At 34.3% G+C, this 22134-nt stretch overlaps 1 protein-coding gene across 5 annotated transcripts in view; it reads right to left on the minus strand.

The window, feature by feature from the left end:
- The window catches only part of PIK3C2G (phosphatidylinositol-4-phosphate 3-kinase catalytic subunit type 2 gamma), a 414912-nt gene that overhangs the window by 327860 nt on the left and 64918 nt on the right, over positions 1-22134 (minus strand). For all 5 annotated transcript variants that reach the window (XR_013522259.1, XR_013522260.1, XM_017975799.4 and 2 more), the window contains 3 exons: positions 12425-12527; positions 5841-5911; positions 2500-2563 (listed from right to left, as the gene is read on the minus strand). Coding sequence is in view for 3 of the 5 variants with exons in the window: in XM_017975799.4 (XP_017831288.4) it covers positions 2500-2563; positions 5841-5911; positions 12425-12527 (238 nt within the window). In the remaining 2 variants the exon portion in view is untranslated. The remainder of the gene's footprint in view (positions 1-2499; positions 2564-5840; positions 5912-12424; positions 12528-22134) is intronic.

Here is a 22134-nt window from a genome sequence, read left to right on the forward strand (position 1 = left end):
GTGGATATGCTGTCTCTCCAATTACATCATTGGCAACTTCAGAGTATGGTTTGAATTACCATTTCTCCTGGTTTCAGTGAGCAAATAGTTTCATAATCTGCGTGAAGTAAGCATTCAGTAATATCCTGGAGGGAAGATACTCCTTTTTTTCATTCTTAATTTCTCTGAAATTCATATTGAAATCATATTATTCAATTTCTATGAAATTAAGAATACAGAATAAATTCAAAAATATTCCCTTTAATTCAGGTTATTAATGAAACAGAAGTGAGAAAAAAATGTCCAGTGAAAAAGTTCTTTATAAATTACACACAAAACTAGCCATTTAACGTAATAGCCAGAATGCCTGGCCTAAAAGGACTATCATCTAAAATATGTTAATATAATAATTGTGAGGGAAGAACATAGCTGGTACTTTAAAATAGTCATATTATTCAATAATATTCATGTCTGACTTATTTGGCTGCATGCTTATTTTTTCAAATCACGTGTAATCAAGTTTGGGAGATATTAAAAAACCATTATTTTTCCACTTGATACTGTTCTGGACATGATGAAATGCTACTTAATGTCCGTGTCAAATGAATAGAAAGTATAAAATTGTGAACTGATAATATCATAGTCTGTCCTCATTTCTAAGATATTTACTATTGATGCTTCATAGGCAAAAATCTTATTGAAAGAGCTCATTGTTTTTGAATGAGTTCATCTGGAAAATCACATATACCATGACCTATTTATAAAATAATTTAGTTGTGAGTGATGATTGCAATTTGCCAATGATAATAGAAAGACAGTATTTCTTTGGTATTTTGCCAACTTTTAAGTCATGTTAGAAAAATTTACAATAGTCAATTGTTTCTTTCAAACTAGAAATATGGGAGGCGTCATATGTAAGTAATAGATCAAACTTCTGAATTTAGAAATTAAGAACTGTTATAAATTATTGATAATTTGTGTATGGAAAAAAGATGTCTATGATATGTGAAAGTGCTGAGACATTTAGATACTAAAATTCATTCATAAGTAGGTTACCAAAACCTCAAAGTATTTCTACACATAGTAAAGAGACAAAAATACTCTAGGAGTTAAGTCTTAATATATCCTAGTAACCTGGTAAGTTTCACATTCAACATGAGAAAGAAAGACTATCACAAGGCTGAATTAGAGGTACTAACCATAACACTTTTATGAGATTTAAAACAAGCTAATTGTGGATTCTTTTCACATTCCACATTTTAAACTTCCAGACTCAGACCAGGCTGGAGCAGAAAAAATAGAATTAGGGTGAGAAGATTGCACTTTAGAGAGAAACATAAGTCTTGTATGCGTAATCTCCATGTCTTTAGCTATTTATGTGGAATTCACATATGATTTTAGTATCTACATCAATAAATAGAATTTATTATTTTAGATATATTTCATGTTTATTGATATTACAAATAGTTACTGTCCGAGATACATATCCTTTTGTGTATATCAGGAATCAGTTATTTCACAGAAAGAAAGAAGTTATTTGTTTAAAAAACATTCCCTGACTCACAATATTCTGTAATAATATGATGTTTTATCTGTGGAATGCTAAACTTTCCATGGAAGAAGAAGCTATAAGAAATAATCTGCCTAATGGAGATCACAACTTCAATGCCCAACAGGTAACCAAACTGTAGTGGCCTTGTACTGAGGCCATCATTTCCCCTGCCGTGCTACCTTCTCTCTTCACTATTACAGTGAATTGATGTTTCTACAGAGTCAGTCAGCAGACAGGAAGTTTGTTATTCTAGACACACAGAATTTCACCAAATCATGTAAATTGCACATTTTCACCTCTTGCGAATCTGTCCCCTCATATTATCCGTATAGGAGAGTGCTTGTCCATGCCCTCGTCATCTCTTTGGGCTAATGAAATGTCCCTCTAATTATCCATCAGTCATTACCCTGCCTAATGGTTCCATGTCATCAGCTAACAAAGTCAAAAATCATAAAATTGCCATAAAAGGTCCACAAAATCCTACCTAATTTGGCCCCTGTCTGCTCCTTTTATCTGACTGTTCTAGCCTCTAATTTTGAACACTAACTTCAACCATTTCAAATGTCATAGTTTCCTCATCACACCAGGCTGGTCATCCTGACTCTTTTTTCTGTTCACGTTCTTCTCTGCCAAAAGTTATCCCTACTCCCCACCCTCCTTCACGATGCCCCTCTCCGGATGGGAGACACATACAGTACTCATTTGTCACCATTCAGCTCAAGTGGATAAAACTGATCATCCTTTCTTATGCATCTTGTATACATACAGGTCCTTCTCAGCAGCTGTAGCACTTTACTGTATATGTCTTTCTACTTGTCTATTTTTCCATGCTGAAATGAGAGCCTTTAAATGTATATCCTCTGCTATATTCCTTTCCGCCATCTTCAAAATTTGCAAAGTTTTAGAAAAATAGTAGATGCTTTAAAAATGCTTACTGAATTGATGGATAAAGTGACAAGAGTTAATACCTGGGTTTTCAATAGGTTTTTCAGGTGGAAGTCATATTTTCTGAGGAGAGTTAAGAGACATTGTCTAGAAAATAAAAAATAGAAACTTTGTTTAAAATTGGGTGGGGAAATTTATATTATCCTTAGCACAAACATTTATCACAAATTTTGTTTTGCCCATGATACTACCATTGACATGGTATAAAAATGATTATTCTTGACATAATTTTGAAAACATCTCAGAAGGGTGCCTTGTAAAGTTTGTTTAACTTGATAGACTACAAACATATTTGAAAATCTTAGAACTCCAAAGAATTTAAGATAAATTAACCAAAGCTCTCAAAGGCTGATCATCATATAAAACTACTCAATTCAAACTGTAAGTTGCAAAGGGATTCATAAGCAGATAATGGCATATATTAACATCAAGAAATATTAAGTATGCAAAATCTTGTAGAGAATTGCATTTGGAATTAATGGCTTATATGTAAAATAGATGGGGTTGTCTTTGACACCAAACCTCTGCATTTTTCTTTCCTAAGCTTCTCTTACTGCTCCAGCTTTATCTATGCTTAGGGAGAGAACATGCAATTCGAGCAGCAATTCTTCTGAGCCTCGCTGGTCAGAAACAATCTTCCCAGGCATTATGGACTTCACCTTTTTATTTGTCTTGAAACCTCCTGAATTAAATTGAATCATGAGTCACACAACTCAAAATGCAACATTAAAAAACACCATTTTTTTAATAGTAGCTGTATTCTCATTTTTCTACATTATTACTTTAGCTCAAAGGCAAAATGCATAGAAATATGTAAAAGTCAATGAAAGAGGAGTTAAATCATAACTAAAGATTTGGGGAATGGCAGTGTTTTTATATACAACCTAAAACTGTTAGTACCACCAAGAATGCACCCACTTCAGCACTTTGTTTTTGGATATTGCGTCTATTTTACAGAAAAAACCTACTAGGAACTAGTGAAGGTTTTGAAGTGATTTGCTCAACTTCTAAGAGGTAGTTGAGTCATAAAAGAGAAAGTCTGAAATCAAAGCCCTTGCCATCCAGCGCTTGATTTTTTTTTTTGATGACCCATTAAGGTGTTCTGAGGAGGGCAGGCAGGGAAGCATTGTATCCCAAAACGTAGAGTTCTACAGTGTCCTTCGTGAGGCTGAGAATGTCTCCCTGTTAGATACCCTTTGGGAAAGATAAGAAGGGAAGGATCAGAACATAATGGAAGTGGAATAAGCACTAATTGAGAGTTAGATACTTGGTTTTAGTCATGGCTATGGGATTAAATATTTGTGTGACAGTTGCCAAGTTTTTGAGCTTCTGTTTTTAGTTTCCTTAACGCAGAAGAAACAGCACTGGGAGAGGGCATCCTCTCAGACTGTAGTTCATTGTGCAGGGATTGGAAGGAGGGGTGGAGGAGTAAAGTCGGAAGCTAAGCTATCCCAGACGTGTTTCCTTTACTCTTTGCTTTGCCCTGAATTAACTGGGCACCTGCAACTACACACTGGTCAAGACCATCAAATGTCTGCTGGAGGCAGGCAATGGCAGGGTAAGAGAAGAACAGAATGAAAGCCTCCTTCTCTCACTCTCCTGTCACAGCCTTGGCTTGCCTCTCTGTCCTCCGGGTAGAAATGACTTAAAAGGCACAACAACCCTCCATCAAGTCTTTCCAAACAGTCCTTGGTGTCCCAAGGACTTCCTGCTTTTTGAAAAACTTCTTAAATTTTAGGTATATGCTTGTTTCTCTCTCTTTCTCTCTGTTCTCCCCACCCCTGGAAAGATTTATTTTGGAAAAAGGAAACTACAGACCTTGTTTATATGTTATACGACAGAAATCTGTACCAGAATCATATAACTAACTATAAAATGAGAATTTGTGTTAGACTATGTTTAAAGTCCTTTCTAGTCCTAGCCATTCTATGATTTTATGGAGTGAAATGGATACTTTGAGGGGCAAGGGTGGCAGAGAAGTGCACATGGAAGAACACAATAGTTTAAGGAAAGAAAGTGTCCTCTGTAAATTTCAGGCAAATCTGATTTTAGTCCTGCCACTAATGACCAGAATGGTCTTAGGTGAATTATTTAGCCTCTCAGAGGGTGAGTTTCTTTGATTTTGAAGCAGGATAGTATGAATTATCACAGAATTTTAGAAAAAATTAGATGACATAATGTATGTAAATGTATGATAACTTCACAAAATCATTAGCCAACATAGTCACTAAAAAAATTTTAGCTCATATTTTTATTTATTTTTTAAACTTAATTTTATTTTGAGTTACAGGAAACGTGTGCGGGATGTGCAGGTTTGTTACATAGGCAAACGTGCAATGGTGGTTTGCTGCACCTATCAAACCATCATCTGTGTATTAAGCCCCACATGCATTAGCTATTTATCTTGATGCTCTCCCTCCTCCACATCTCTGATGGGCCCCAGTGTGTGTTGTTTTGCTCCCTGTGTCCACATGTTCTCATTGTTCAGCTCCCACTTACGAGTGAGAATATGTCTGTCTTGTTTCATTTTCTGTTTCTGTGTTAGTTTGCTGAGGATAATGGCTTCTAGCTCCATGTATGTCACTGCAAGGGACATGATCTCATTCCTTTTCATGGCTGCATAGTATTCTGTAGTGTATATGTACCATTTCTTTATTCAGTCAATCACTGATGGTCACATGGGTTGATTCTTTTTTTTTCTATTGTAAATTTAGCTCATCTGTTATAAGGCTTTCCTCTAGAGATTTATGATCCGTACCTCCCACATTACATTTTCTACTGGTTCAGCTCACAACAACCTTAATTGCAGATATACTCAAACTCCCAGTTTAACTATCTGATAAGTCTATTATTCCAAATAATGTAAGCATACATTTAGATATAAGAATGAAGTATGAAATGTTCATTTGTTGTCACCTGAGTTTTCCAATTTGAATTTACACTCCATTTATGATACACCATATACTTTCAGGGAGTTTCAGAAACAAATTAAGCAAGAGATGGTTACCTTCAAAGTATTAAAACTGTTTTACAAGGAGCTTAAGTGATATATGCAACCCCAAATTCACAAAATGAATTAGGAAAACATGTCCTTGAAAATGTAATAACCAGAAGCAGAGATTTTTTAAAAAAATGAATGTTAGAATGCTCTGGAAAGTGTTAGCAGCTCTTCAGATAAGGCTGAATGACTGTGAAGAATGGATAATTAGTAACAGAATTTGCCAAAGAGAGATGCCTTTAAAGTACAATAGCTTCCACAGTCCCAGTGAAAGGACAGTTTTTACAATCAACTGAACAATATTGGGATTTGATATTTGAGAACTCAATCAGAAAGTAGCCTTGGAACAAATATAAAATGTCTTACCTGGATACTTTCCAAATATGCATAAATTCTAGAAGTTGGTTCAGATAAAACTGGCTGTGGTCATCTTCACGCTGTAGACAGCAGAATATATTAATATTTATAGAGTGAATAGGAATGAGCACCAGATAAAAATAGGTCTGTAACTTCCTGCTGTCATTTTATTCACTTATTTTGATAACCTTCATTCATTACTTTTATACTTTGTCTTAAAGACCTTACAAGACGCTCCTTAACTATATAAGCCTTTTCAATAGTAAAGCAGAAAGCTTAGCTTTGGCTGAGAATAAACCTAAGACAGTTGGAAAACATCATGGCATCACCAAGGTCTAACATTAATTTCTCCTACTAAGTAGGAAGGCAGATTTTTAGGCACCAGCTCTCCCACATATGTGCACTTTTTTTTTTCACATTTATGCCATGCGTGCCATAGCAGTGTAAAGCCTGACATTTTGCCAGATAGGTGGGCAGACATATAATCAACTCCTTCATTTTTCAGCTTCACCACATTTTGCCACCAAAATGTCAGTGTAAGGGAGCTTTCCATTTTGCAGGTAGTAAATTATGCTAATTAATGACAATTACCAGTAAGTATAAATTCTAGGAGTTAGTTGGCATTTTGTTTTCTTCCTATATAAGCATGAACTACTCATCTTAAAACAGCATTCATATCACCTGTATGTGCGCGCGCGCACGCACACACACACACACACACAGACACACAATCATACCTTCTTGACTACCTCTTCTGCAATAGGGCATTCATGAAAACCCTTTGCAAGTGTGCAGAGAATGCAGTATGTCTCATGATAATTGCACAATTTCACCACACGGTGGCATTAAGGTTGAGATCTGAGTGAGTCCCTTAATTCCTGGAGTGTATGTAATCTTGTATGTCAATACACACATGATCTGTTTTAAAAACGATTAGAGATTTGGACAGAAAACATCAGAAAGAAAACCTTTATATGGCCCAATGTCTAATGTAAATTAATTTTTATATTGATTTGTTTTGTGAAGAGGAAGAAGGAAGCTAAGTTAGATGGAAATAATAAGGTCATTGTTATAAAACAATACTTTGACTACATGCTGTGAAAAAAACAGTATGTAGAACGGCTGAGAAACGAAGATGTGAGTCTTACTCTCTAGAAATTTCCATATAGAGTCACTGGGACAGCTAAAATAAAAAGTGTGATAGTGACAAGACAACTTTTTCCTGCAACAGAGAAAGCTAAACTGTAGTCATGAAAAGGAGAGTAAAAGAAGGCGGAAAATGAAAAGTGAAAAACAGAGTATAAATAAAAAGTAAAATTTGAACTGTAATATTTGGCACTTGCCTTCTTTCAGAAGTTAAAAACAAAGCAAGAATATAAATAATATACTTATTTACATCTTTCTATGAAGCATAATCATGTTTTTTTTTTTTTTTGAGCCGGAGTTTCGCTCTTGTTACCCAGGCTGGAGTGCAATGGTGCGATCTCGGCTCACTGCAACCTCCTCCTCCTGGGTTCAGGCAATTCTCCTGCCTCAGCCTCCCGAGTAGCTGGGATTACAGGCACGCGCCACCGTGCCCAGCTAATTTTTTTGTATTTTTAGTAGAGACGGGGTTTCACCATGTTGACCAGGATGGTCTCGATCTTTTGACCTCATGATCCACCCGCCTCGGCCTCCCAAAGTGCTGGGACCACAGGCTTGAGCCACTGCACCAGGCCAATCATGTTTATTTAAAAAACAATTTATCTGGTTTCCAGAGATACTTTTGGTATTTTTTATAGTACCATTTACTGGAAAGTTTTAAAATTTAAAGTACCTCACTAGGCTGGAGGAAAAATAACTTTGTAATGCACATGTATTAGAAACATTTTTTGACAAAATTATTAACAGATCTTGAAAAAAACAAAAGCTGGAGGAAAATTCTCGTAATTGTCCATGAAAGATAGTGTACTTTTCCCTATCCCTAGTGTACTTTCCCTCAAAGCTGAGGCCACACTTTGGCTTTAAGGAAAAAGGAAAAAGTTAAAATATTTTTTTCTCATACAGAAATCTATTGCTGTAATGTTCTGTGTATCTTCCTCTGAGTTATAAGAAAATCTCGATTTTATGATTAATATCTACAATGTTAGCAATACTTTTGATCAAATTTTAGATAGGTAAAAAAAGAAACAAATTTTAAAATATTAAATTATTCATAGCTAATCAAGGTAGGAGTTTTAAATTTTGAAACCTTGGATGATTTCCAAAGACTATCAACCTGCTTATTTATTTATTTATTTATTTATTTATTTATTTACTGAGACAGAGTCTTGCTGTAGCCACTGCCTCCTGGTTTCAAGTGATTCTCATGCCTCAGCCTCCTGAATGGCTGGGATAACAGGTGTGTGCCATCTTGCCAGTCTACTTTTGTAGTTTTTGTAGAGATGGGGGTTTCACTATGTTGGCCAGGCTGGTCTCCAACTCCTGACCTCAGGTCATCTGCCTGCCTTGGCCTCCCAAAGTGCTTGGATTAGTAGCCTGAGTTACTGCTACTGGCCTACTTCTTTTTTCTCTTCTTAAAACAACTTTCTTATTCCCTTGAAATGAGGGTTAAATTATACTATTTCAGTAGAAAATTATCAAATTTAAAGTTAAAATATTATGTAAGATGAATTGAGCTTTGCAATGCTTTGCACAATTAGAAAACTCCAAAGTATCTACTGAAGGGCAATGATATCAATAAATTTAATATAATGATGATAGTCATATTCATGTGAAAAGAATACTATCAAGACAATTTCACAGTTTTATTAGAAAGATTATAATTGTTCATAAATGTTTTACTTTTAGCTGAAATCCTGAAAATCACAGAGAATTTTGAAACCACTAAAAAAAATAAAACAGAGAGAACATTCACTTTCTCCTTATGATGTATATATAAAATTAAAAACATAAATTAAGGGTTACTTGTATTAAATATGGCAATTCAGACTATGAAAATGAGACGCAAGTTGATAAACTGCTAGAGTTATATTAGCTTAATAAATCATATATATCTTAGAAAGAAAACTTTTTAAAACTTCAAACCCAAAGCAATTATCAGTTTATTTTTATTCTGTTGTTGCCTATAGAATCTTCCATTGAGACTAAAGTTTATCCTGCTCTATAGATACTGGAAGCTTACCAGAAAATCTGTGATATATTAAAATTGTTGGTATATCAACAAAAGTCATGACACTGTGTATATACTATTTTGATATAACACACAAATGTCCATCCCTCTCAATATATCCAACATCATGAGTAAATTTCTAAATGTAAATTAATGTTAATAGTGTTTTAAATTTTTAATTGTAAAGGATCAAAATTGCACACAGTGTAACATCCAATTTTGTGACGTCAGTAGCTAATAGGTAGGTAGTTACAGTAGCTGCAGGCACTGACTTAAGATTTTCATTTACATTTCTTAACTGAGTTCTCATAATAACCACATTAAGTAAGAACGGTTATTATTTGCATTTTAGATGAAGAAATTTGTACGTACATTTGTTTATTGTCTGTCTCTCAACTAGAATGTGAACTGTACATTCTAGAAAAGGCAAGTACCACAAATGGCATGTAACCAGTTTTTATTTGCTAAATTAATCAACTGTTATTAGATTGTATTTACTGTATAAAGTACTTATCCCAGTTCCTGGAAGTAAATTCTTAAAGTTTTCATAAAATGTAATATCTTCCCTTTTGAAATGTAACGCAAAAAGCAAAATCCTGAAAGAATTGAGAGTTGGAGAGATGGAGATACAGAATGTCTTTTTCATATTCTGCATGGACGTTATCTTTGGATTTTAATTGGAAATCGGTGCCAGTTGCATTCCCTGAACCCCTGAGGGCTGAGATCTTATTGATATTGTTCACTACTCTAAATACATATTAGTGTAGGGCCTAATACACAGCGGTTACATAGCAAATACTTAGGTATGAATGGAGGATATACAAATACCTTTGCCATCAAGTGTATTATCCATTTTTAAACAATAGCATAAATATTAGCAAAAGTTGCAGATGAGAAAAGGCATTTATACTCTTCCTATTAGTTGTTGAATTAACCGAGAATTGGTGATATTTATTGTAGGATGTACACGTTTGTAAGTTGAACCAAGAAACATCAAAAAGAACCACGTAACCTAATTCCCACTGTGATCCGAAGGGCATATTGAAAAGCAGGCATTTCTGATGAGAACTACATATTATACACCCAGAGATAACAATATGCTTGTCCCTGGACATGATAACGGTGATGACAGCAATATGATGATTTCTGCTTTTTTTCTCAACATGGAGGGCAATTTGAAGACTCTTAAGCGTAATATTGACAGGGTCATCTGCACTTCGTAAGTGCACTGGCTGACATTATCATGTAGTGTGAACTGCAGCCAGATTAGTTTTGCTCTGTCTGATCCCATCACCCTTATTTACTAGCTGTGCGACTTTGAACGATTTAAATAGTCTTTTAAACTTTTATTTACATGAGATAGATAACTAGTTGTATTTATTACTTTGCTCTTGGGTTACTGTCAATTAATTCATTTAAAGCACAAAGAACATCACTTGGCATCTAATATATACATAATATAGTTAGTTATTAATCATCTATCATGCCCCAGACTTTGAGCTACATGGATATTAGCTGTGAAAAACAAAACAAATCACACACACACACACACACACACACATACATACACACACATACACACACAGACACACACATACACACATACATACACACACACACGTGTGTGTGCATAAGACTAGAATTTTGACCTATTACCCTGAAACACACATCTAAAACCTTTGAGAATCTACTGAAAATTCTGAGCTTATTTCCCACATAAGTTGGTAGCAATGCATGAGCTCTGAAGAGTCACTGACTGTGCTGAAATCTACACTCAATTTCATGATTTTAATCTTGGAAAAGTCTTGGAATCTCCCTGTGATTCTGTTTCCTTATCTTTAATAGTGTTTACCTTATAGGATGATTGAAAAGATAAAATGTGATAGAAATGTTAAAGTCTCAGACATTCAATGTATGCCCAACACCTATATCAGAGTAATAGTTACATGGATTTTTTTCAAATGACCTTAATTTACGTGAGTCTGAAATATTAGGGATTTGTTCATTACTACCAATAAGTTATTATTTTAGCGGCATCCAAATTAACATCATATATTTTATCTTCTTCCCCCATGCGCCAAAGAAATATGATTATTTCAGCATTTTTTTCTCAACATTGAGGGCAATTTGAAGAATCTTAAGTTTAATATTGACAGGGTCAGTTGCCCTTTATAACTTTTTTCCTGGAGATTTCAGATGTATAGCAGCCTTGGAGCTGTCAACAGCAGCTAAGTCAGACACAAGATCCAAAAGATTTTTCTAAACAACTCTGTTCTGGCCTCATTATGTTATATTCCACATTGATATATTGCAACCTAATGTATCACCTGAAATTTTCTTATGATGAAACACTTCATACTAGAAAAAAAAAAAGAAAGCATTCGCTGGAAATCTGTTACCTAATATAAATGACAGGGCAAGAGAATTTTTGCTTAAAGCAAGTAATTTGACGATTCTGCAGATAAAAACTGCCAAAATATCAAAGTTCACTGCATACTGTGCAGTTTGAATTGGAAGTAACTCCCAACATCACACAGGGAATAAAATTCTCATCTAACAGCATGAAACTGTATCATTAAAGCACAGTCATCCTTTTCTACGAGGCTTTAATATATATGCTATGAAAGATTATCTGTCCTAATTTAAGCTATGTTTGCATAAACAGTCTTCAGATAAAACAAGTTATTTTTTCTGCTTTCAATGATTCCCCTGTACATTTTCTATATTCACTCCTAAGAAAATATGTGAAAGGTATACATATGATAATAAGTTTCTTATAAATGATTTTGAAAGAAACCAACTGATTTGTCATTATACTCAATGTATTAGTCAGCCTGGGCTGCTATAACAGAATTCTAGAGACTGGGTGACTTAGACAACGTACATTTATTTCTCTTAGTTCTATAGGCTGCCAAGTTTATAATCAGGGTCAGAGCGAGCCCTTTTCCTGTGTGCAGAAAGCTTCCTTCTTGCTGTATCCTAACGTAGTGGGAAGAAAGAAAGAGTGGGAAAAGGAGAGGGAGAGGGAGGGAGAAAGAGAAAGACAGAGCGCGGTGTTCTAAACTCTTCTTACAAGGGCACTTACCACCTCGTCATAAGGACTTTGCTTTTGTGACTTCATCTAAACCTAAATACGTCCCAAAGACCCCACTTCCTAATACTATCACCTGGGACCTCAACTTAGGTATTTTAGGGGGACACAAACTTTCAGTCCATAACACTAAGGTTGCAGTAATGCATTCATGTTATTGCGTCAGTCCAAATTATTATCAGGCATTTAGATAAGATATTTCATTATGTTTCAATAAATATATTTCAATAAACACGAGTTAATTAAGCTGTATAATTCCAAGTTGGTAATAATTCAATAATTCAAAAATTAGCAATATTGTCCTTAAAACTGTCAGTTTGGTAACTGAAAACAATGTTAAAGAAGCCTTACCTTTCGAGATAACTTTCCTGGAGCTTCCCTACTTTTCTGGAGATGGAGTTGAATAACAGATGTATCTTTTTGAAACATTTTGTGGCTCCCCAAACAGTGATCACTGAAGGAGAAAAAAAATGAACACAATCATATCCTCTCATAATACCCCAAAGTATGTGTTTTCCTCCCTGACTTCATTTTCTTTTATTTTTGGAACTTAGTTTAGTAAAAGTAAGCTGAGAGAGAGAGAGAGAGAGAGAGAGAGAGAGAGAGAGAGAGACTGTGTGTGTAAATATGTATGTGTTATATATTTGTGTGTATAAATGAATAATATGAGAGGAAATACAGATATATAGATATAGATGACAAATAGTGAAGTTATTTCTAAGTGCATTAATAAGTTAGAAAAAGATTAAATGATTAGACACCTCTAGAATTATCATAATGAAGTTTAACAAATAATACTTTGCATCTTCAAAGTGAGTTTTACCCAGCCATCTCAGAGTGCAAAGCTGATGACAGCATGCTTCTGGGTGGTCTGACTGACACCGTTATGTCTGCGTGGGGGACCTGCATCAAGAAAGCACTGGGATGTGGTGGAAATGTCACGAGCGTTAGAGACAGATTTACTAGCTTGATGACCTTAGGAAAGGCAATTAAACCAAATCGATCTGAAACCCAATATTTTCTCTTTCAGAGTTGGAATATTAATGTCTATATCAAAGAGTTGACAAGCAGAATAAACAAAAAAATTATACCTATTTCAGAAATTTCCACTGGAGTTATTATATTTCTTTCTCTTTCTTTTTCTCTCTTTTTTCTCCTATAAAGATCTACCAAGCACTGATTAACTGAAGAGCACAATGAATTACTATTTGGCAATGTATTTCTTATAAATACAACCTGATTCTTCTGTAAAATGAAGGGCGTCTACTACATAAATTCCTTTACAGCTTTAAATTTTGGTATCTTTGGTGACTTTTAGTCGTTGAGAAAGGATGAATTATGTTAATGTGCATTGTTTAAAGGACCTTAAACATATTAAGTATTTCAGGAGATAGGCCGGGCGCGGTGGCTCATGCCTATAATCTCAGCACTTTGGGAGACCGAGGCAGGTGGATCATGAGGTCAAGAGATCGAGACCATCCTGGTAAACAAGGTGAAACCCTGTCCCTACTAAAAATACAAAAATCAGCTGGGTGTGGTGGTGTGCGCCTGTAATCCCAGCTACTCAGGAGACTGAGGCAGGAGACTTGCCTGAACCCAGGAGGTGGAGGTTGCAGTGAGCTGAGATCGTGCCATTGCACTCCAGTCTGGGTAACAACAGCAAAACTCCATCTCAAAAAAAAAAAAAAGAAAAAGAAAAAGAAAAAAAAGTATTTCAGGAGAAAAAAATGTATATTAGATACTTGTTTGTAGTCCTTAAGATGGTAATTTTACTTATATGGAAAATTCAGTAAATATTTGGGATTGCTTGTTTCCAACAATACCAGACAAAAAGACCACTAATCTGTAAAATGAATTTTAAAAATATATAGAATTATATAGAATAATTATATACAATTTACTATAATATATTGTAAATATATTTAAAATATAGTAAATTGTATATAATTATTTATACACAAAGTCGTTGCAATGACTTAGCCTCACCTCACCTTACAATATAATATATTGTAAATTCTTTGTGTTTCTATTTTAACATGTTGCTTTTATACTTAAAAAAAATCCAGTACCTATCTGCTAGCCAAAATGGTGAATGTTAGTGTTCATGACACGTGTTCAATGCCTATTTCTATCCCAACTGTTAGTCTAACCTAGATTCTTGTCCCAGGGACACCTACAGGGCCCTTATGCTGTTCCCTGAGTTGTTTTCGCGGTCAATCTAGACAAAAGGCATGGCCACTGCTTTTCTTCACTTGTTCTTGGAGCTACTGATTTCTCCTTCCCCCTTTCCAAAGTTCTGCTTCAAGGGCCACCCTTACACTGTATCATATCCACTCAAGTTCCTGTTCTTTCATCTCCTTCTACTCAACTCTTTTTTTTTTTTTTTTTTGAGACGGAGTTTCGCTCTTGTTGCCCAGGCTGGAGTGCAATGGGGCGATCCCGGCTCACCGCAACCTCCGCCTCCTGGGTTCAGGCAATTCTCCTGCCTCAGCCTCCCGAGTAGCTGGGATTACAGGCACGCGCCACCACGCCCAGCTAATTTTTTGTATTTTTAGTAGAGACGGGGTTTCACCATGTTGACCAGGATGGTCTCGATCTCTTGACCTCGTGATCCACCCGCCTTGGCCTCCCAAAGTGCTGGGATTACAGGCATGAGTCACCGTGCCCGGCCTGCTGAACTCTTTTCTCCATGCTAAGAGCTTTGTTTTCCTGTTCCTGCTATGGGAAGGGATTTAAGAATAGTGACCCATCTTGCTTTCAAAGGTTCATTTTCTCTGTATGTTGAAGTCTTGATACTGGACTCTGGACACCGTTGCAATGACTTAGCCTCACCTCATGTATGGCTCATGCCTGCTTACTTGAACTGACTATTTCATCCATCCGTGCGCATACTCCCTCCTAGAATTGCCAGATAATACACTGGATGTGTAGTGCGATGGTTAATATTGAGTGTCAACTTGATTGGATTGAAGGATGCAAAGTATTGTTCCTGGGTGTGTTTGTCAGGGTGTTGGCAGAGGAGATGAATGTTGGAGTCATTGGACTGGGAAAGGCAGACTCATCCTCAATCTGGGTGGGCACCATCTTAAAAGCTGCCAGTGGCTGGGATAAAAGCAGGCAGAGAAACAAGGAAGGACTAGACTGCCTTAGTCTTCCAGCCACATTTCTCCTATGTTGGATGCTTCCTGCTCTCAAACGTCGGATTCCAAGTTCTTCAGCTTCCGGACTCTTGAACTTTCATCTACAGGCTGAAGGCTGCATTGTCAGCTTCTCTACTTTTGAGGTTTTGAGACTCATAGTGGCTTTCTTGCTCCTTAGCTTGTAGATGACCTATTGTGAGATCTCAGCTTGTGATTGTGTGAGTCAGTATTCCTTAATAAACTCCCCTTTATATATGCATATATCCTATTAGTTCTGTCCCTCTAGAGAACCCTGAATAATACACCTAGCATATATAAATTACAGATAAACAATGAATGGTTTAGTATATATTTCATTATTATACATACTTATATTAAAGATGTGTGTATACACGTATGTACACATATACAGAAGTATTAAAATTTATTTCTACCTGTTTCTTTGTATATTTTTGTAGACGTACACACACCCCTTTATACCATATAGATGTATACATGTCTCTCTATATATCCACATATCTATCTATGTAAGGTATATATATATATACATGAAATACCTTGATACTGTTTAGGGGGGTGTGTGTGTGTATGTGTGAGTGTGTGTACACACATTTAATATAACCATGTATAAAATACCACATAAAACATATACTGAAAATATTTATGACTTTGAAATACAACTGGATATCCTATATTTTTATTCGCTACATCTTTTTCAATTTTACTGCTTTCAGAAACTAGTTCTTAGCTTTCCTTATCTTTGCTTCATTGTGTATGTCCTTTTGTGTGTGTGTGTGTGTGTGTGTGTGTGTGTAGTGGAGTCTGGCACCGTAATTATCAGATTTGGTGTAATAACAGATGTTGAAAGAGTCTTTTTCCCATATAATTTTTTTTCAAATTACATTGTAGGAATATATTCTCCTGGAATGTATCCAAATTGTACGAAACTCTACAAAATAAAAGAGATAAAAATTTTTCCCCTTCCTTGTTCTGGAAAAACAATTACCAGGAGCTTATTACACTTTCTTTGTGGACTGAAATAAATTGGTAACACACATATTTCTGTTATAAATGAGATAATTTTATTTTAGTCATGTCTGTAGCTTATAAATTTATTTTAATTCATTTTTGAGACTTTGCCTTTTAATCAGAAAAATTTGAACTATCCAAGTGATAGCAACGCCTTCTCCTATGTTATTTTGGGTTTACATTAACTAGACGTTTTTCTTTTCCTTCCTTTGTCGGAAGCATTTGAGCCATTTTTGAGTCTCTTCTTTCTCTCTTTATCTTTAGAGGCTAGAGATTCATAAACATATTTTTACTTTTTGGTGGTTTTCTTTTTTAATGAAAATGAAACATATCCTAAAGCTTTTCCACTGCAATCTCAATTTAATTACTATATGGCAGACATTCTGAAATAAAATTTAGAGCTTAATATGACTTCAATTCAGTTTTCTCTTAGCACCTTACAACTGCTCAAGTAGAGACCTTTTCACATATTAGTTCCAGATTCTTTTTATCACTTACTTGATAAAATACAAAAGGTAGTAGCTTTGTTAATCACAAAAGTTAGATTTGGGAGTTACAAATAAGACAGATATCTTAAAACTCATTTATTTTTAAACTAAACATAACTAAATAGCCTCTCACTAGCCAAAGTTTTGATATTAGAATAAAGTCTTTGCTACTGGATGAAGGGTCAGTTGATAACAATTTCGTGCCATCTTCCTGGTCTAAAATAAATCTATAGGTAATCATCTTTAATTTCCTGTTCTACTTCCTTAATGTGGAGCACTTAGAGTCAAAGAACAACTTGAATAGAAAATTATGTTGGATTTTTATAATCATTTTTCTGGTTGAAGTTGTTTTCTCTGCATAGAATTCAGCAATAATAGATTTTAATGGTTCTACTTTATTAATTCTCTTTTACAAATTTAACTTAATTTTCATAGAAACCCTGATTTTCTTTGTGCACTCATATTTCATCACTCTGTGAATACTTTATTAACTTACCCAAATAAAATAACAATAGAACTGGCATAAAAAGATTCAGTAATAAACACCATTGACTCTAGGTACATTTACAACTCGATTTACAGAAGCAAAAGTGCATGGGCATAATTTACTTTATAGTAAACTATTTTCTAGAGCAGCAGTTCTCAGATGTGTTCTACAACACCCTGGAGCTACAAGAGACACTTCCTGGGTGTGCATGTACTTGGAGGAAAAAAAATCAGTATCACTTAAAAAATCCTTGGTTCAGTGGTAAAGATTATTAATTTTGTTAACTCTCAATCCTTAAATACAGTGTCTTTAATTTTCTATATGAACATATAGGAAAACAGTTAAAGCACTTATGCATACTACAATATATAAGTTGTCTTTGGGAAAATCCCTCTTGTAATTGCTTGAGTGGCAAGAAAAAGAAGTAACTTTTTTCAGAAAATGATTTTATTACACAAGAGAATTACAGACAAACTGTGGTTATTCAGACGGGTGTCTGGCAGTCAAAAATGAAAAAGCTAAGCTTGTCACTTTAAGGAAAACAATTTCAGAAATAATAATTTTGTAAAATTTGCATTTTCCACTATGAGCTTGCCAGCTTACCAATATGTAAAGACTTTTCTGGTGACATAAATGCTAATTTAAAGAATGTACTTTTTGATATTTTATAATAAAATATGGTAACATTTGGAAGATCTGCAGATTCCAGTGAACATATTTGTCTAAATGACAATCCATGATGTTTTAAATCTTGCATGGATAAAAGTTTATCAATAGGGCAAGACAGCTCAATGGACTCTAAGTAGCCTAGTATGAAAATCGTTGATGCGTTTTTATATTCCACATTGTAACTAAATTTTAAAAGACTAACACTTGTTGATTTTGGTGTAGTATCAAAGAAAGATGTTCATGATTATCTGAAAAGACTACTATGCAAATCCTTTTTTGTGTGAGACTAGATTTTCTTTATATACTTGCACTAAATCAACATAGTGCAACGGACCGAAGGGAAAAGCCGAGTGATTGTCAATGGTCTTAATTAAAGCAAACATTTAAAAGATCTCTAAATACATAACAATGCTACGTTTCTTGCGTATTATTTTTGTTTTGCAATATGTGGCTATTTTTAATAAAAATATTTTATTTGAATTTATGTATGTCTATCAGTATTTTTAATTCAAATAATAAATGCATACTTTAAAATTTTCTCAATTATACTTTCCAACATGGTAAATATTCACAGACAAAGTCCACAAAAGTATTTTTTGGGTACTCAACAATTTACAAGTTTAAAGGGGTCTGAGACCAAAATGTCTGATAACTACTCTTCTAGAACATACAATAAATGATGGGCCTTAGTCATTCTGTTTTGGAAAGGAAATGAAGAGTGTTAATAGAGCAAGTCAAGCAAGCAGAGATAGAAAAGGAGCCTCTACTAGTTTCTTTCCTTTTCGTTTTTGTTTACTGTATTTTAGAACTTTTTAAGTTACTATGGTAACCGTTGATCTGTGTTCTCTAGGGCTTCATTGTTTATTTTGTTGAAGTATATCTTTAAATTTTTTTTAGAGAGATAATTTATGGACATAAAATGTTTCTATTTCTGAAAATGTCTTCATTTTTACATTGTCCCTGAATTCTGGCTTATTGTTAGTTTTTGAATTCTAGGTCAAATTATTTTCATAAAATAATATGGTACTAGAATGATCAGTTAAGATCAAAGCTCTGCTGTTGTTTAAAGGACAATAGAGCTTCCAATAACCGTCACACTTTCTAAGAACTGTGAACTATTCATTTTAGTACTATGTGTGGTAAGACCACAATTTTGAATAGTTTATCTTTAATGATCTAAACCTATTCTGTCTAGTGTAGTGCTTAGCGAATACAAGCAGCTACTAATCACTTGTAATGAGGCTCCTTTTAATTAAGATATGCTGTAAGTATAACAGACCCACTAGGTTTTCAAGACGTGTCATATTAAATAATGTGAAACATCTCAATGATTTTCTTTGTTTTCATTACATGTTAAAATGGAAATATTTGAGGTATATTTCCTAATTATAGAAATTATGGTATTAAAATTTATTTCCACTTGTTTCTTTCTATATTTTCTTACTGTGGCTAGTAGAAAATGTAAAACTCTTACGTGACCCACATGATAATTTTGCTGAATGGTGCTATCTAGAGAAAACGAAAAAGAAAAGAGAGAAAAAGCATTAAATAATTGAAAGAAGGGTGAAAATTTAATAAGTAAGTGCAATCAAAAATAAATTTTGAGGATTCTAGATATCAGAAAGGGTAAGAAGAAAAGGTTACCATACCAAGAGAAATGAAAGGTGTGGTAAGATGGGCAGTGTGGAGAGAAGGGCTGGGCTCTGAGGACAGGCCACACTGGGGATTACAGTGCTTGTAACATGAGCACAGGAATTAGCCATTTAAGATTGTACACACCAGGTGTTTTTGTCAGTTTCGTAACATTCCAAATATGAGCACTACATATGCTTTATTTACTAATCATCTATAAAGCTTCAGCTGTTAAATGAACTGAATGTCTATAATACAATAGAAAGTTTAGGCTTTTTCTTCTCATATACAAGAAAATCAAACTTTCTGCGCATTTATTTATTTATTTTGCACGTTTATATATTTATTATCTCTACACTTGATCCAATCTATCTGCTAGTTACTATCTTAGGAACTATTATGTGTATACTTGTCATTTAAGATGACCACTAAGAGGCTGAATTCTTGCACATAATTACCCTTATTTCCTATTCCTAATAACCTTAACAGCAAAAAAAAATGCTAAGTACTCAAATTTGTCTTATAAGCAAGAAAGCATCCTAAATAACGTTCAAACTGTGAATACTGATTCTCATTGCCCTGGCTGCTCCTTGTAAACCCGCATTTAAGAGCAGTGCTCTTTCATTGGAATAAATACACACCCTTGTTTTATATGATTTGAATTAAGTTACAATGTTATTCTACGTATAAGAAGTAGTCACAGAGGTGTATTGTGTAATATTAAGCTCATGTATAGAAAGTAAATTATTTTAATTTGATTTTGTAAATACTGAAAGCCAGGATTGCTGACAGCTTCTGAAAATATTTTTTCTTTCTTTTCTTTCTCTCTTTCTTTCTTTTTCCTTCTTTCTTTCTTTCTTTCTCTTTCTTTCTTTCTCTTTCTTTCTTTTTTTTAAAAAATAATTCAGTCTCCATAAGGTATTTCTTTAAGAAAACTCAGTAACTAAGCTGGACTTAAAGTACTTGGGATAACTAAGTCTGAAATGTAAGGCAAATATAACAAAATATTAAAATAGTAATAGAACTATAGCATCGCACAGAGTATTTTCCAGATAGTTATGTGTCTGTGCACACATGTGACACATGTACACACATTTTGATTTGCACCATGAAAATTTCTACGATGTTAAATCTGCCATATCCTTAATCTGAGTAAACTGGTCTTTGCAACCAATAAAATAGCCCTGGATTTTGTGCTCCAAGTGGTATTTGGAGCTGACTCAGCACAGATAGAGGTCAATGATACCTTGTTTCAGTAAACCAGTGCTCCTCAAGTTTATTATTATTTTGCCTTCAGGGGAACTATGAATTGGAAAAATTAAACTTTATGACTTGGAGAGACAAGAATGGTTAAGTTCTAAAACTAGGGCTTTTCGGCATGAGGTGGTTAGTAGAGGAGGGTCAAGCTTTTGAGCGAAAATCCTGTATGGACATAAATGGATACCAACAGCTAATACTCAAGAGGGAATGGGACCAAGGAGATCTGAAACGTCCTATTCAGACGCCCTGTTTCTCTTAAGACTTCCCTCCAACCTATAAAATGGCAACTATCCCTAATGCCTCCTCACTCAAATATGGTTATGTTTCTTCATACATATAGTACATATGCTTTTCTTAAAATTCAAAAAATTGAACATTCTGCAAAGATTTTCTTTTTTAAATCTGGAATTAAGTTTTATAATAATTCTCAATTCTTCAATGCTGTCTCTACTAAGCTATGCAGTTAAAAAGACAAATGGTAACATGACTATATAAGTGATGTAACTAAAAATGTCAGTGAAAAAAGCAACACCACCACCACCATGGTGAAACTGGAACTCTGTATCCTTCACAACAAATACATATACTGAGCCCCAAGGAGCCCTTTTGGTGGGGTGTATAGTATGCAAAATTTGTAATATAGTAATTAGACCTGGAAATAATGCTGATTTCATTCTATCCTAGGATTTTACTTTTTTTCCCACAAAATCTCCAGAGGAGAAACACCCTACTACAGACTTTACAAATACAAAACAATAAAGGAGTTATATTTTGTCTTATTAAGGTGATTAATAATTATGAATTATTTAATAGTTATTTGAAGTAATATGTAATTCAAAAATTCTCAAACTAATCACTTTATTTAGAGGAAGCAGAGCACTGGGTTATTTAAACTTTTTAGTAATTCAAAGTTGGGAAGATTTAATAATTCTTAGCTTCTAAAAATAGATAATGCTTTTGAGTAAACAAAAATAATATGACAGCTGCATTTTGGTATTCTACATCTAGAAATAATATTAAATTATATACCTACTTTCACATATAATTGGCCATGTTTTCTTGGAAAACTCATGCAACAGCTTTGAGAGTCCTTTGGCCAAGTTTATTCGTTAATGATGCTTGTGCAATTCAGCTCTTTAAAAATTCTTGAGGCTGAAATATGCTATCATTTTTACAAATAGCTTTTAATAATAATAAACACACTTTATTTAGCATAAGGTCTTTCCTTGACATTTCTCTCTCAACTGAAGGTATGTACAGAGTATCTACATATGGGGACATTTGTTCTAGTACAGAGTTGTTGAATTAAAATCAAATGCAGGTTGGTATGGTATGTTATTTTTGTGGTCATTAGCT

This window comes from Callithrix jacchus, chromosome 9 (assembly GCF_049354715.1).
Source record: "Callithrix jacchus isolate 240 chromosome 9, calJac240_pri, whole genome shotgun sequence".
NCBI classification, from domain to species: domain Eukaryota; kingdom Metazoa; phylum Chordata; class Mammalia; order Primates; family Cebidae; genus Callithrix; species Callithrix jacchus.